Genomic DNA, 15912 nt, shown 5'->3' on the forward strand with positions numbered 1-15912 from the left:
TACAAGACAATGGGTTTTAACGTATCCATAGGTTTATTTTGGGGGAGGGCAGTACTAGAGTTTGAACTCAGGACCTTGTGCTTGCTTTGTAGGTAGGAACTCTACCACTTGCGCCACTCCACCAGCCCTTTTTTTTGGAGTTTTTTTTTTTTTTGAGATAGGGTCTCATTTTATGTGTAGTTCTGCCCAGACTGCAATCCTTTTTATACTTCCCGAATAGCTGGATAACAGGTGTGTATCACCATACCCCACTTTTTTTAATTGATTGAAATGGGGTCTCACAAATTCTTTGTGTAGGCTGGCCTGGAACCACAATCCTCCTGATGTCTACCTCCACGAAGGAGCTTGAACAGCCATACCTGACCACATGCATACATTTTTGAACTATGATTAAGATACATGAATTTTCAAAATTTTATTTTCAAATTTTTCTAGTCTAAAATCTTTGCCTTCCATTTTAAACTTTACAATGAAGACATCTATACCTATAAAACTTCTGCTAGGAATTTACTTGTAACTGCTTTAAAGGCACAGGTCAACTTAGGGAAAACTGTCCTTTTTTTTGGTGGTACAAGAGGTTGGACTCAAAGTCTTCAGCTTCCTAGGCAGGTGCTCTATCAGTCGAGTCACTCTGCTCTGAGAACTGACCTTATAGCTTAATCTTTTAACCCATGAACATGGGATGGGTCTTCTTTCTTCCTTCAGTGTTTTGTAGCTTTCAGCATATGAATCCTGCATATATTTTGTTAGATTTATACCTAAATATTTCATTTGTGAGGGAGGAAAGTGGGTTAGTTTCCAATTGTTGTTAGTGTAGAATCACTTAAATATATCACTCTTGAATCCTATGACCTACTAATTTATTAGCTTTAAGAGTTTTGTAGATTTCTTGAGATTTACTGATATAATTGTTAACTGAAAATAGTAATAATTTTATTTCATTTTCAATCAGAATACCTTCCCATTTTTCTTACCTCACTGCAATTGCTACTATTTCCAGTAAAACTGTGAGTAGAAATGGTCAAAACAGACATTTTTGCCTTGCTCCCAATGTTGGGGGCTGAGGAGCATTTAGTCTTTCACCGCTAAGTATAATGGTATTTTTCCACTGCTAAGTGTAAGACTACCGATGGGGTCATATAATTTTTGTTTAGTCTGTTAATATGGTGGGTTGATTTTCAACAAGCTGATTTTCAGCCACTTGATTTTCAAATATGGTACTAGCCCTGAATTCCTGGGATAAGTAACACTTGGTCACAGCATATTATTTTTTTTTAAGGTATATTGTTGGATTCAACTTGCCGCTTTTTAAGGATTGTGGATCTTTGTCATGAGGAATTTTTTATTTTGTTTCCTTTTTTGTATTATCTTTATTATTTTCTTAAATCAGGGTAATACTGGTTTCATAAAGTGAGTTGAATTTTTGTTCCTGATCTAAATTTTGGTAGGGCTTGTACAGAACTGGTATTTTTGCCTTTAAACATTTGGTCAAATTAGTTGGCGAAACCATCTGGGCTTGGAAATAGCCTTTTTTCTTTAAGGTTTTAAAACATTCGTCAGGCGCCGGTAGCTCATGCTTGTAATCCTAGCTACTCAGGAGGCAGGGATCAGGAGGATCATGGTTTGAAGCCAGCCCAGGGAAACAGTTTGTGAGACCCTATCTCAAAAAAATCCATTACAAAAAAGGGCTGGTGGAGTGGCTCAAGGTGAAGGCCTTGAGTTCAAACCCCAGTATTGACAACTGCCCCCACCAAAAAACCCAAACAAACAAACAAAACCCTCCACATTCTATTTATTTAATAGTTACAGGGCTATTTACCTTTGTTTCTTCTTGAGTAAATTTTGGTTAGTGGTCCATTTCACCCAAACTATCCAATTTATGTATAGAGTTGTTTATAGTATTCTTTTATCCTTTTTAATGCTTGTTGAGTCAGTAGTCCTATCCCCTTTACAGGTATGTATGCTTTAGGAATGACCTAGTACAATACAAAACTGAAGACGAAGTAGAGACTTGGCATAACTCTACCTCAAACCTTGCTGTTATCATTGATGTCTTCCTGTCTTTCAGTTCCAAATTCCAGTCCTTTCTATTTGTCCTTGCCAATATTTCTTGTTATATTCTCCTCATTCCCAACACTGCTTGTCACGGTGTTTTACCTAAAGTATTCCATCCCTGCCTAATAAGTCTCACTGCCTTTACTCACCCTAAATGATGCATTCTGCTGCCAAATTTCTTCTTAGATCTCCACTGTTTCTACACTGCCGATAAGATAAAGACCCCCTCTGCATCTGGCTCAGTTGTTTTTTGAATTATAGTTTGCTCTATTTCCCTAAATCGGGGCTTTTTTAAAACAAGTAACTTAGGGGAGGTGAAGACATTAATGCCCTAAAATTAAGAATAAAATGTTATTTCCAAAGCAAAGTCTAGCTTTCACTGATTGTTCAAGATGGTAAGAATGTGCACAGTGAATCAACCAAATCCTGGGTCTATCAAGAACACACTATGACCCACCAATATTCCCAGCTCACTAGAGTGATTGCTCCTTTCTGCAAACTTGAATTTGCAGCAGTGATCTAGCCTATCCTTAACATTTTACACATGCTCAAACAACCCTAAGACTTAACTGATTTATCTACAGTTGCTCTTGTAGAATTTTTCTGTGCAACTGAATTGGAAGAAAACAGTATTATCTGCTATCTTACATGGTCTTTTTAGTGAATAAATTTGTGCTTCTCCTTCAGGTCAAGGACCAAACTTCCAAGTTCTGTGTAAATCTTATTATCCTTGTTGTCTTGTGTAAGCTACCACTCAAATGTTTGCACTGAATAATGATAGTGAGAGCCACATGAGGTAGGGGCAAGGCACTGGTTAGTAGATACTGGGTTAGGAGTACATTTAAAAGGTGCAAAACATTACTTAGCTTGGAGCTTAAGATCCCTAAAAAAACAGAACACTCAGGGTCAGTGTGAAGAGAGTTCTGAGCAGAGGGTTCTCAGACAGAAGCCAAATTTCTGTAAGTGGAGAGACTGTAAACAGCATTTATTTAAAAATCCCTCAGGAGAAGCAAATAAAAGGAGAGGGGACACAATGCATATTTGGGAAAAAAGTAATAATAGCATTAGCTTTACAGTCAGCTAAACAATAGTCAAAAATATAAACTCTACGACATTCAAGCTATACAGTGTCTTCTAAGGAACTCCTTATTCTAAAAGAAGGGGGCGGGGGTTAGAAGGGAGGAGTACCGAGAAGAGCGGTCCTTGGTAGAAATCTTTGTTAGAAGCAAGTAAGATTCTGAAACGGTATAATCCCACAGAGAGATGGGTAAGAAGTGGTGGTGATGGGGCCGTCAGATGGGAAGAGCTGAAAGTGTCAGAACCAGAACGCACACCTAGCCTGGGCGTGGCGGCACAAATCTGTAATCCCAGCACACGGGAGGCCCAGTAGGAGGATCGCCAGTTCAAGGCCACCCTAGGCTACATAGCGAGTTCCAGGTCAGTTTCGGCTACATAGCAAGACCTTGTCTGAAACAACGGCCATGAGAAAAGGAAAGGAGAGGAAAAGGAAAGGATCTGAGACGTCGACAGCGGTTGATGATTAACGCTTAAATGCTATGAGCGTTAATGACAAAGGACACATCCGGGGATACCTTAGGTGGATGGGTGGAGGCAATCCAGGAATGACCGAGAGGCTGCGGTGGGAACAAAATGCCGGTGCGGCCTCTACCGGTTTGACCTCACACCCTTTCTAGCCACAGTCCTGCCTGGGGCCGTCACTTACTGAAAGTGCAGGGAACAACTTTTTTGACCCAGCTTCACAGACCGGCCCGAGGGAGCTGAAGCCAGGCGGCGAGCTCCGCCGTGCCACACACACCCAACCACGCGGCGCTGCGCAAGGCTGGTGGGCGGGACTTCCGGGAGAGCGCATCCGCAGACCGGAAACGCCCCGTCACGACCCAGAGAGGGGTGGGAGCAAAGGGCTCTTCCGGCTTCGCGGACGGATGAGACGACTGAGGATAACGTGGGGGCGGAGGACTCCCCGGAAACGGCGCGACGCGGATGGGCGCACTGGTTTTGCGGTTGCTGTATTCGCGCCTGGCAGTTCACAAAGCGTTTCCACCCACGTCGTGTAGAACCCCAAGCCCTAGGCCCAGGTTCTGTAATAGATTGTCGCCAAATGGCAAAGATTTTCCGGGAATTGTTTGAGATTCCCTGTTTTTGTACCTTTATTTGCTCAGGTTGTATAACCAACCAGTACCGTCTTGAGACTGGGCATCCAGCACTATGGCTGTGTTTCTACTCATTCAAATCCTCACCGGCTCTTCAGGTGAAGTGTTGGGATTTTCTTGACGTTTTGCGCATCCCACCCTCGCCCCGCGTTTTTGCTGTTGTTTCTTCCATAGTGTGGTTTTTGGTTGTTGAGCTATCCTCTTGCTTTGGTGAACGTTTGTATTCTAACAATTTGACTCCTTTTTGTAGCTAAGGAGTCATCTGTAAACAACAGTTTTGGCTTTTCCCAGGAATCAAGTACAACAGTGAATAGTCATTTCAAGGGTACCTCTCAGAAGTTATTTCAATTCCATCTGATGTTTATTCAAGAGAGTTCCTGCAGTTTTCTGCTTGGTATCTGTGTGCGGGTGCGTTTAAATAAAGGGGAATTCGTTCTAGTTCGTTTTACTATTTTGCAAGCACAAATGACTGAATTTTACCAAATATTTTCAGTGTCAATCTTAGATGATCTTATAGCTTTTCTCCTTTATCTTATAATAGTAGGTTTTCGGTCCTGGCATGTATTTTAGTGCTCTGCTGGATGCAATTTGCTGAGTATTTATTTTAGGATTTTTGGGTTCACGTTCAAGTTTTCTTTCGCTTTTCTTGTCTAGTTTTGATATGAGATTGTGCTGGGTCCCACACTGAGTCAGACAGATTAACTTCCTTGTATATGGCCTTAAATAGATATAGCATGTGAATGATCCATTCTTTACGTTTTAAGGAGCTGATCTTTAAAGGGAGATGGATTCTTTAAGCTTTCATGGTTATTAAGATAAGGCATTTGTTTCTTTTGCTTCTTTAGGTGGTTTTTTTTCCTACAAAAATATCCATTTTTATCTGCACTTTCAAATTTATTGCTGTAAATTTGTCCACAGTATTAACTTTAAAAAAATCTCATATTCATGTTTATTTTTACATATTCTGTTGGAATTTTTCTCAATTAGATTTATTGAATCAGCTTTTGGTTTTATTGAAAAGGTCTGTCCTAAAAGCTTTTTTATTTTTGCGGTACTGGGGCTTGAACTCAGGGCCTACACCTTGAGCCATTCCACCAGCCCCCTTTTTGTTTGTGGTGGGTTTTTTTTGAGATAGGGTCTCACGATCTATTTCCCTGGGCTGTCTTTAAACTGCGATCCTCATGATTGATCTCTGCCTCCTGAATAGCTAGGATACCAGGCGTGAGTCACTGGTGCCTGGCAAATTTAATTTAATTTTTTTTTAAATAAAACTTTATTTTACTTTAATTTTATTTTAATGCCTTCATTAGTTATTATTTCTTGGGGTTTTATTTTTTTCATAGAATCTTGAAGGCATAACTTTCTTTAAAATATTACAAACATGTATAAAATTGCAGAGAAAAACCACGCTTAACACTTCTGTATCAGTCACCTAACTTTTTATCATATTTTAATATTTTCCTATATTTGCTTCAGATTTTACTATTCCATAATTAATTAAAGCTCCTCTGTGAACCTTGTGCAATCAAATTCTCCGGGATCTCTTCCTCCCCAAAGTTATTTACTCCTTTGAATTTGGTATCTTGTCATTCCAGTGAGGGCAAATGTGGACATAACAGTACCCAAACACACTAGAAAATCTAATGAAAATCGATTGTCATCACTAATTGATATAACTGCAACTTACAAACACTGATGGTCACTACTGGGTATGCTTCTTCAGTTTGTTCACCCTCAAGTTGAAGTTTCCCAGGACTGTGCCGGCTTGGTGGGGCCCTGGCAAACAGGCCTGTGCTACAAAGGGAGTTAAGAAAGCAAGTTTTCTCACAGGAAATGTCTCAGACATAAGGGTGTTCATAGTGCTGGGCTTTGAGAAAACACACCATATGAATACTAGATGTGGTGTTAAGCATAAAGCATAAAGGCCTTTCCTGACAGCCCTGAGTTCCCCATTTCCAGCCCCAATATTGTTTCACTGTACTCTCATCTTCTTTAAGACACTTTTCACAACTTATATTGTTACATCCTTATTTGCTCAAATGCCTTATAAACTCTGGAGCCAGAGTCTAGTTTACAAATAGATTTAAATATGTATATTTCAAACAGCCAAAAATAATTTAATCTTTAGCACAGGCCACTTAGAAGAAAAAAGCATCAAAGAGGCTCCAAGTCACAATCCTCAGCAGCTCTCATATTTTCAAATTCCTTTTTTTTCTTTAATTTTCCTTAATTCTTAAATGAATCTGTTTAGCTTTTCTCCAAAACCTTGCCCCTAGGGCTCCTCCTTCAAATGTTTTTTGTGTATTCTCTTATTTTACCTTATAAACATCAGAACTGGTCTGAGAGATATTTTCTCAGGGAATAGGGGAGAGAGGTTAAGAAGCAAAGTCTATCAAACAAGAGGCTGGGAACATTTACATGCTGATCATTTTTCTTTTTCAAGGTTTTTTTTTGATCATTTTTCTTTATATGGTTGAGCTACAGATTTGAGGACAGGACTAATATCAACTCTATTTGCAATTAATATTGAATCTGGCAAATGTTAATTAACATTTGTTTTCTGGAGGAAAAAAGTCCAGCAATTGAGGCATGTACAGGGAATTATGGAACACAGAGCAAGAGCTCTTGGCTTAGTGAAGTGTGGAAGTAGAGTGTGCAGAGTAAGGGCTAGTTTGGAAAGGCATTCCAGAGGAGGTGAGGCCCAGGCACAATTTTGGAGGGCAAGAATTCACCAAGCAAAGCAGGAGGTGATGGTAGAGAAGAGTATTCCAGGTAGTAATACAGCACAAGATCAGATAAATGTCACAGCTTGGTATAGTGTTGCTAGATGCAAAATAGGAGAAATGTCTAAGTAAGGCTGGGTATGAAGAGCTTTGTCTTCATGCTATAGAGGCTGGGCTTTATCCTGAGTGGTACAGCCACCGAGTGGGTGGGGTGGGGAGACTTACTCAGATTTGCATTTTAGACAGGTCACCAGGTAACAGGATAAGGATTTGAAAGAGGCAAAACTAAAAATAGGGAGAACAACTCTGACTTAAAAAAACAATTTAGGCCTAAAATAGGGTAGCAGTATTCAGTAGAGTTAAACAGAATCATTTAAAGAAATTATTTGGAGGTCAAATTGTCAGTCAAACCAGTAAGGTATTTTTGGAGGTCAAATTGGATGATTGGATGGGGAAGGTGAGAGAGGAATCTAAACTAGCGTACAAACTCTGGCTTGGATGTTGTCATTAACTGATGTAGGAGACAGGAGGAATAATGGGTTGACAGTGGTGGGTAGAGGGAAGATTCCCAGTTCAACTAGTGGGACTCCTAAGTTTAAATAACTTCTACTCGTTCTACTCGTGAGCGAAAAAATAGTTTACATGGATCCACTTTTTAAAACAAAAATCATAACTCTTACTCTGTGAAAAAGGAGGGCTTTTTAACTCCTTTTTCTGTGATCACTTAATTACTACTTTAGTGATAAAGGGACTCTGAACTTCTAGGCAAACCCACACCATGACATACTTTATATGCACAGCAGTTGGTTAAAATACAAAGGCAATATTTTGACATTCAGTTTTCACACCATCTACTTAAAAATAATTCACAACAATTTGATCTACTTTACAGGACACAGAGTGACCTTGAACATGATTACAAACTGCAAACAAACATGCAAAACCTGGGTCTGGCCTTGTGGGCTAAAGAAATATGCTCTGAGTTTGAGGTGATGTGTGGATCATCTACTGTACCAGAATTCACCACCTATTGTACAGTGTACTTATATTCATATTTATATTCTTCACCTGTTTCTTTGACTCTAATTCTTTGGGGTGGTTGCTATGGTATATGTAAGTCTAACATCTTGAAAATTCCACTGAAGAGATTAAGAAGGTTGTTGTCATTCTCAGAAGCCAGTCATATAAATTACGTTTCTGCGATAGGGTTAACTGTTCAGAACTTGTAAGATTCATGGTTATGACATAAGTGAGCTGCTCTACAGTGGGCCTTTGACCATAGCACATGTCCTTGGATGCACAGGAGAGCAAGCCTACATGTGACCAGTGGTGAATGGCATAACAGTGCCTTTCCAGTGAGGGAAACTTGGTGTTTGTTAAGCTCAGACTTATCAAGAGTCATAAGGACTCATCTCAGTTTGTACATACACACTGAGACCAGATAAATGCATAAGAGTGTAATAATTTCTGTTCTTCACAATCTACTCAGGACTCCAACAAGACACTTCACAGGTTTATATAAATGCCGATTTTCATGCCAATTTATAAATTTCAGAGGTGTCCAAGAAGAACAAGAGGTAGCTTGTAGTAGGCAGTTTTGGATAGGAAGTACTGCCACCCATACAAAATTGTAATATTTTTTCCCCATAGTTTTAAATTCCCTTTATCCATTTATGGCATTTTCTGTATCATGTAATAAATTCTGCTATCCTCACAATAATTCACTATTATTGCCAAAATACTTTCAAACCATTTTTATACATACATATATGTATTATATTATATTGTCCATATTTGACCTGTGAAAGTAGTTTTTTACATGATTGAACTTAATATAATCTGAACTTTAGCTGGCACCACATTTCCTTAAATATATTCTATCTAGAACATTCTGCTTTGCGTCAGTAGGGAGAATGAAATTTTAACCCCATTTGCCAGTTCTTGTTAGCCTTACAAAATTGTGCTTGTAGACTGCTGATAAATTTCATGAAAATACTCAAAGGTGTAGTAATTTCCAAAACTTTAGTACTTAACCAAAAAAGATCTGGTCCAAACAGGACATACTGTTTTGTACCTACATCAGTCACTACTTAACTGGAACACCCTACCTGTGAAAACATGGCCTGTTCAGGCTTAGGGTCAGGTATAGAATCAACAGGCCAAACTAAATACAAAAGCATTTTCAGCGGAGAATTCCGCTACCTCAGTGTCCTCAATAACATTCAGTACAACAGAGAGCCTGAGACATGTCATTAAGTACTAGTAAAAGAGATAACCCCAGGCCTTATGTTTAAGAAACTTACCACCATCCATGAGACATAAAAATATAAATAAGAGGATATCCTAAGAGTTTTAAGTTTCAAACTGGGCAGAGTAAATGTAAAGAGAAGAAAGCACTTCAGAAGTTTTAAACTAACTTCAAACATTAGTGACAAAAAGACAAATACAAATGTGCATTGAGTCTAAATGCAGGTCATCATGATCCTCAAATGTGTCTTTCTCCATGCTTCTGGACCCAAGAACTTTTCTTCCCACCCCACAAGTTGTGACTAGAGATCCTCCAGGTCAGTTAAATCCACAGCCACTTTCAAGAACAGGGTGTCATCTTTAATGTAGGTGTTCTTGGCATTCTCCAAAGTGGAATGAGCCACAAAGCGAGGACACCCAGATGCAATGTTCATCTCTCCGTCAGGTCTTTTAAAGCTGCTGCTGTTGGGGTCAGCTTTGAAGGTCTCCATAATGTGGTTCTTTTTGCCACTCTGGTCCAAAAGCATCAGGGTTACCCTCTGCCTGAATGGCCACTGTAACAGTGAGTCAAACTCTCCTCGCATCACCACAAAGTAGAGGGACAGATGCGTCCCCTTCCCGGACCCGTCCCCATTTAGGTATGCTCTAGCACAGAGCCGGTAACCACAGCGGCTGGTATAGAAGGGCTGGCTGAAGATGGACACTGTGTGCCCGTCCACTGCCTCTCTCTTCTTCATCTTGTAATCTGTCACCTTCCAAATGAGCTTCCCATTGTAGCAGGCACCCTCCAGCAATTTAAATCGCTCTTCATTTTTATTCAGCTGTGCTTTGTGGATATTAATGTGTGCATCATGCTTGCTAGTCTCCCCTTCTAAAACGACTGCAAAGGAAGAAACAAGACAGGAGCCAAAAACATGGGCATGTAAGGGGTCTTTAAATTTTGCCCAAAATGGAATTTTGTTACCTGAAGAGAACCAATAAATTCTGCTGTGCTAAAGATGAAATGAATTCAGTGTGTCCACAAATGGACCACTTTTATTTATTAATGCTCAGTGAATAACATGTCTTGGTAAATTAGCACCAAGAAAATAGGAATGTGTAGTCTTAAGCCAAAGCTTGCCACAGTGTAAAGAAAACACACTGAGCATTTGCCTAGCATGAATTAGCATGGTAAACCCCACACTTTTCTAACTGCATGGCTTTTTAAATATCACACACTTTTATTTTTCCACACTTGAAACAATCAGCCCATCACATCTCTTCCTTAGCTTCTTGTCATTTTCTATTCTGTTAAAAATCAACACTCCTTGTTCTTGGAATTTCCTGGCCTCTTTCTAACTCTTGTCTGTTTCCACCCCCATCAGGGCCTCCCTCCCTTTTGCCTGAGCAGCCAGAATGTCCTTCTGCTGCTCTTTAACAAATAACCAGATTCAGCCATTGCTTATTCTGGAAACGTGACTATTTGGCAAGGTGTTTGCTCATTTCATGAACACATGTGGACAAACTAGTCAAACTAGTCACCAAAAGAGAAGTAAAATAGAAAACATACCTAGTCTTTGATCATTGGTTTCTAACAGGGTAATTTTCTGTTTCACTGTATCAATCGCTTCCACCAAAGACCTCAGGTCAAATTTATTTTGTTGCTGGTTAACCATTTGTAGTAACTGACGTACTTGGGCTTCTAGCCAAGCAGACTTGTCAATGTGACTGGTGAGAACCTTTCAGGACAAAATGGATCATGATGTTAAAAAAAAGTATCTTATTTATTGAGATTACATTTTTTGGTTCTTTTGGCAGCACCAGGGTTTGAGCTCAGGGCTTCACACTTGCTAGGCAGGCACTATAGCGCTTGAGCCACACCTTCAACTAATTTAAATTATTTCAACTCACACATTTCACATTTAACTAAGTAATGAAATGAAAAATACACAGTCCAGAAGAGAAAATAAGGATTGCAGAGATGAGCCCCTAATTATCTTTTTTCCTTCTCCCTTCTCCCAACTCCCATCCCAAACCTTTGAACTTTAATGGATCTAACTCCTCCCTCAATTTCTCTGTGCTTTGCTCTCTAATGCACCTTTATTTGTTCTCTGGTTGTCCTTTCTCTTGCCTTACCACTTCCTTCTCTTCAAAGCTACTCCCTCAATTCACTCTTGCTGTAGTACAAGACCCACAGTGAGATGGAGCATGCTCACCTGTTCTGGCCCAAGCACTACAGGTGGAACACAAAGTTTTAGGTAGGGCCTAAATGTTCAATTGCTCTCTTAGGTGGAAGATTAAATAAAACTACTTTATCTTACGCTACGTGTCTTAATTCTAAATGATTGGTCTTTCTATTAGGAAAAGGTCAGAATTGAGATAGTAACATATGATGGATTTCTTTTTTCTATATTCACATATATTTTTATATATACATGCACATACATCTGTATATGCATGTAAAATATGTGTGTATACCTATCTATCTATCTTGTAATGTGCTAACCAAATATGGAAGTTAAATGCCTAGATTTTTCTGGGATAATCCAAATTTCAAGTATATTATCCACACTACATGTCTTAAAATCTTTTACCATAAATTTCATAATCATGATAAACATTAGGAATCCATTTGTGATTATTCAACTTTCAGAATTTACAAAGTAACTTTTTTTCACTATATTTTAATGATACTTAAAGCATTCTCTTCCCAGGGAAATTAATGGTTTCACTTTGTGGCCTACAAAATGTAGAATTACAGGTGCTCTTGATGTATCTAAAGCAGTAATATTAACCCAACATTAATTAAAACCCTAATTGCAATAAAATTATGAAAGTATTGTATAAATGTTAAATTTACTGACATTGCTAAATTTACTGGGTATTTATGAGATTATTTCTATTTTAGGAAATACATACTGAAGTTTGAGAAGTAAAGAGCCATAATACATGCAGTGTATTCAAAATGATTCAGAATTCTTTCTCTCTCTCTCTCTCTCTCTCTGTCTCTTTCTATCTCCCTCCTCTCTCCTCTTTCAGGTGTGGGAAGAGGGGTGCTAGTGGCAAATGGGACACAATGTTGACAATGGGGTAATCTGGGAGGTGGTGCTCTTTGCATCTTATTCTTGCAGTTTTTCTACAGATATATTTGAAGTAGTTCCATTTGAAAAGTTAAAAGAAAAACTCTTAATTAAAAGCCAAATTTTGGCTTTGAATGGAAAGGCCATGTCTCACCTGAATGTTTGAGAGGAAGCTTCCATTTTTGCCAAACAATTGTGCAAACTGCTTGAATTCCTTTTCGAATTTCTTTACAGTTTCTGCTAGCTGCTGGATCTTACTTTCTTTTTGTTCTAGGCTCTTATATAAGTCAGAAATCTAATAACAGGAATGTGAATGAGGAAAAATGAGGTCATTGAGATGCATGCATAAAATTTAAAATAGTATTTTCCCTTTAGAATGTGCTTCTAGGAACAAACCATACAGTTGTATTTCTAGGAAAATATTTGCGGGAAGTTTCAAAAAGCAGATCCACAAAATTTCTCATCAGCCTGTTTCATCCCTAACCCTCTGTGATGGATTATCTAATGATAGTAATATCACTCGACTAAATTTACTGAACTAGCTCATTCTGTCCATTCAGTATGTGCTTATTAAGCAGAGTACTGATCACCAAACTACATTAGATGTTATATGCACAGTAATCAGAATTTGCTGATTTTTATGATACTCTTATATCATAAAATCTTCAAAGGACCCTCTGAGTTAGGTATGAAGATTAATTCCATTTTTCAGATGAGGAAACAGAGGTAGACAGTGTAAGTAACCTGCCCATCACACAAGCTAACAAATGGTAGGCAAAACACGAGTGGTGTGTATACTTAAAATTTGTAATTCATTGAGGGAAACAGCCAGAAACCTACGAATGACCCTAGACAACTCTTCTATCCCCACATCCATTAACTTGCCACCTTTAGCTCATATCAATACAAATAAAAAAACTCTTATATTCGTTTTTCACTTCATCTCCTCTTGTTTTAGCACTAGTTTCAGTCTTCATTATTTCTCACCTGTGCTGTAACAAACAGCTTCCTATCTGGCCCTGCACTGTACTTTCTATCTTGACACACAGAAGAATGTATCTTTCATAAGAGCTGGAACCAGCCTGGATATCATAGCAACTAGATAGGTGCCCGACACCAGTAGGTGCTTGATAAATATTTATTCAATGAATGAATGCATGGATGCTTTTAGTCTTACTCCCCTCCAATTCATCTTCCATACTGTAACCTGAATAATATTAAGAGACAGGCCTGGTCTTGTGCCTTCTGTACTTAAACATCTCTAGTGACTTTCTTTTATAGGCCACACATGATCTGCCTCTGGCTACCCTTTGGGCCTCATGCTCATTCATACCCTGTGTACCATGCCCAGAGAGACTACACAACTCCTAGCTCCCATCAGGCCCTGTTCCCTTAGACACTTCCCTCTTCATCTAGAAACTACTGTTTTTTTAAGATGCCACTCAAGGGCACATCCTCTTGGAACTATTTCCTTCCTAGTACCATGCACTCAGACTACCTCTCCAGTTCCATAATACACTGTCCATAATATCTTTTTCATTCTTGTAACTTGTTTTTGTCATTGTTTTGGCCCTTTCCCTCAGCTACATTGCTTCTCAAGGCTATTTCTCAGATATTTCTTTATCCCCAGGACCTGGCATGGTGCCTGGCACAGAGAGGGCATTGGATATTTATTTGACAAATGAATGCACAAATGACTGTAATGACTATCTGACTTCTGGCCCAGAATCTTCCATGCAGTCTCTTAGAGCAGTCGTCCACCTGCCCACCAAACAAAAGCAAGCTTTGTGCCTTTCCTTCCCCCCTCCTCTAACTTACTCTTGCTCTTGGGGTGTCCATTTCAGTAGCATTTCTAGGTTCTCTGCCTCCCCAGCGTACAACATGCAATTAACTGACATGGCTTTGGTTGACCCTTCATTGTCACCATCACTACCTCTAGCATTTGCTTCCACTTACTATTGAAATGCTTATTATATGTGCCAGGTACTATGTTAGGAGCTTAAATAAATTATCTCATCTTCCCCTCACCACAACCCATTTACAAATGAGGAAACTCCTTAGGGAAGAGAGAACTGAAATAGCTGCGCAAACTCCTAGGGCTGGTTTGGAACCAGGCTTACACCCAGGTCTCTTGGCTCCAGAACACTCCCTCTTCCCAATTGCTGTTCTATTTCCAGATGTCTTACTTTTGAAGACCAAATAATTGGCTGGCCAAGTATTTTCTTATTTAAAAATCTCCATTAGCTCCAAAATACTGACAAACATGACCTCCAACTTTTGACCCTTAAATCCTTTCTGAAACAAGACAGAGTATATATGGAAAAAACAATGTTGAATGTAGTGTTCAATTTTCAGTTTACATGGTAGGCCATTGCTGTCTGGATTCAATACATCAGTCTTTAGCCATTCCCTGTCACACACTCTGAGAGTCTATGCACCTTAAAATCCCTTAAACCAGCAGCATCTCTTCTGCCAACCTATCTTGGCACAAGCTCTCCCCTTCTGGCTGTACTCCTTCCACAGCACTTTAACTGACAGATCTTGTCTTCCTTCAAGATACAGCTTGGAGATCCCATTGAAAAGCCTTTCACAGTGTCCTCAGGGTATTCTGCTACAGCCCCTGTACCAGAATTACTGCATGTCCCACAAGATACCAGCAACTCATCTCTTTACATTTTTGTAAGTTCTAAGGTAGATGTTGCGTCTTCCTTGACTCAGTGTCCCGAGCAATGACTGCTCTACCCAGACTTGGTGTCTGCTGAGTGAACAGATGGATGAATGAGACAACTGATACAGAAGGAACTTACAAACAGTTACTAGGTAGCGTGTCTTCTACTATGGTTACTATCAAATTGATCTAATTTTCTCTGGCTCTGACCCTGGAACTCACATACTCACTATAATATGGAATCGGACATCATAAAATAATCTGTGGTAGTAAAATGAAACTCCTCTGAAGATGGATAAGTTTGTTTCCCTATGTGGGTTTGAAAAGTCTGATCTTCAGCTGTTCTAACAAAATCATTGACTTTCATAATGATCGCTCATTAGAATCAGCATTCATTGATATCTACTATGATTGCACTAGGCACTATAAAACTTCACTTGAAATCACAACTCAGTGAAATAAATATGTAGGTATGAAATAAGTATGTGTTTCAAAGCTTCTCAAAGGCAGTTTAGACTTAAAACAAAATTTATAAAAGCCTGTAGTGCGTAGAACAGATAGTCAACTGCTGTTTTACGGTCATACTGATTTAAAAACATCAAACACCTACTAGGCACCCAATAGTAACCGAAGGGCAGGTGGACAGGATGAGGAGCACTGGCTGCAGAACCAGCGGAAATGGACTTTGCATTGAATTCTGCCACTCACAAGTTATAAACACACTAGCATTATCTGAGCTTAGTTTCTTCATCTGTTGAATGAGAGGCTGGACCCAAATATTTCAAAAACACCTTTTAATCCTAATGTTCTATTATTCAATGAATCTGTGTGGCCACTTAGAAAACATGCACCTCCAGTTAACTTCCAGTGAAACAGAGGAGAATATAAAAATATCCACATATCAGGCAAATCCCAGCAACTCCATTGCCCCCCTTTGTCTGTAAACCCTTGAATACTAACCTGTTCTTCTAATTGGAAGGTCTTTTCTA

At 39.2% G+C, this 15912-nt stretch overlaps 1 protein-coding gene and 1 long non-coding RNA gene across 6 annotated transcripts in view; one reads left to right on the top strand and one right to left on the bottom strand.

Annotated features, from left to right (window-relative positions):
* Nucleotides 1-3990: 3990 nt before the first annotated feature.
* Nucleotides 3991-15912, top strand: part of LOC141413947 (uncharacterized) — a 15132-nt gene continuing 3210 nt past the window's right edge. The window contains exon 1 of the long non-coding RNA XR_012439001.1: nt 3991-4324. This is a non-coding gene — a long non-coding RNA (uncharacterized lncRNA). The remainder of the gene's footprint in view (nt 4325-15912) is intronic.
* Traf5 (TNF receptor associated factor 5) overlaps nt 6646-15912 on the bottom strand; it is a 45263-nt gene continuing 35996 nt past the window's right edge. For 4 of the 5 annotated variants that reach the window (XM_074048385.1, XM_074048382.1, XM_074048383.1 and 1 more), the window contains 4 exons: nt 15884-15912; nt 12410-12550; nt 10746-10914; nt 6646-10076 (listed from right to left, as the gene is read on the bottom strand). The exon at nt 15884-15912 is cut by the window's right edge and continues 64 nt beyond it. In XM_074048385.1, coding sequence (XP_073904486.1) covers nt 9499-10076; nt 10746-10914; nt 12410-12550; nt 15884-15912 — 917 coding nt within the window. In that variant the 3' untranslated portion in view covers nt 6646-9498. The remainder of the gene's footprint in view (nt 10077-10745; nt 10915-12409; nt 12551-15883) is intronic. The other variant, XM_074048386.1, reaches the window with a different exon arrangement.

The sequence above is a fragment of the Castor canadensis genome, chromosome 11, assembly GCF_047511655.1.
Source record: "Castor canadensis chromosome 11, mCasCan1.hap1v2, whole genome shotgun sequence".
NCBI classification, from domain to species: domain Eukaryota; kingdom Metazoa; phylum Chordata; class Mammalia; order Rodentia; family Castoridae; genus Castor; species Castor canadensis.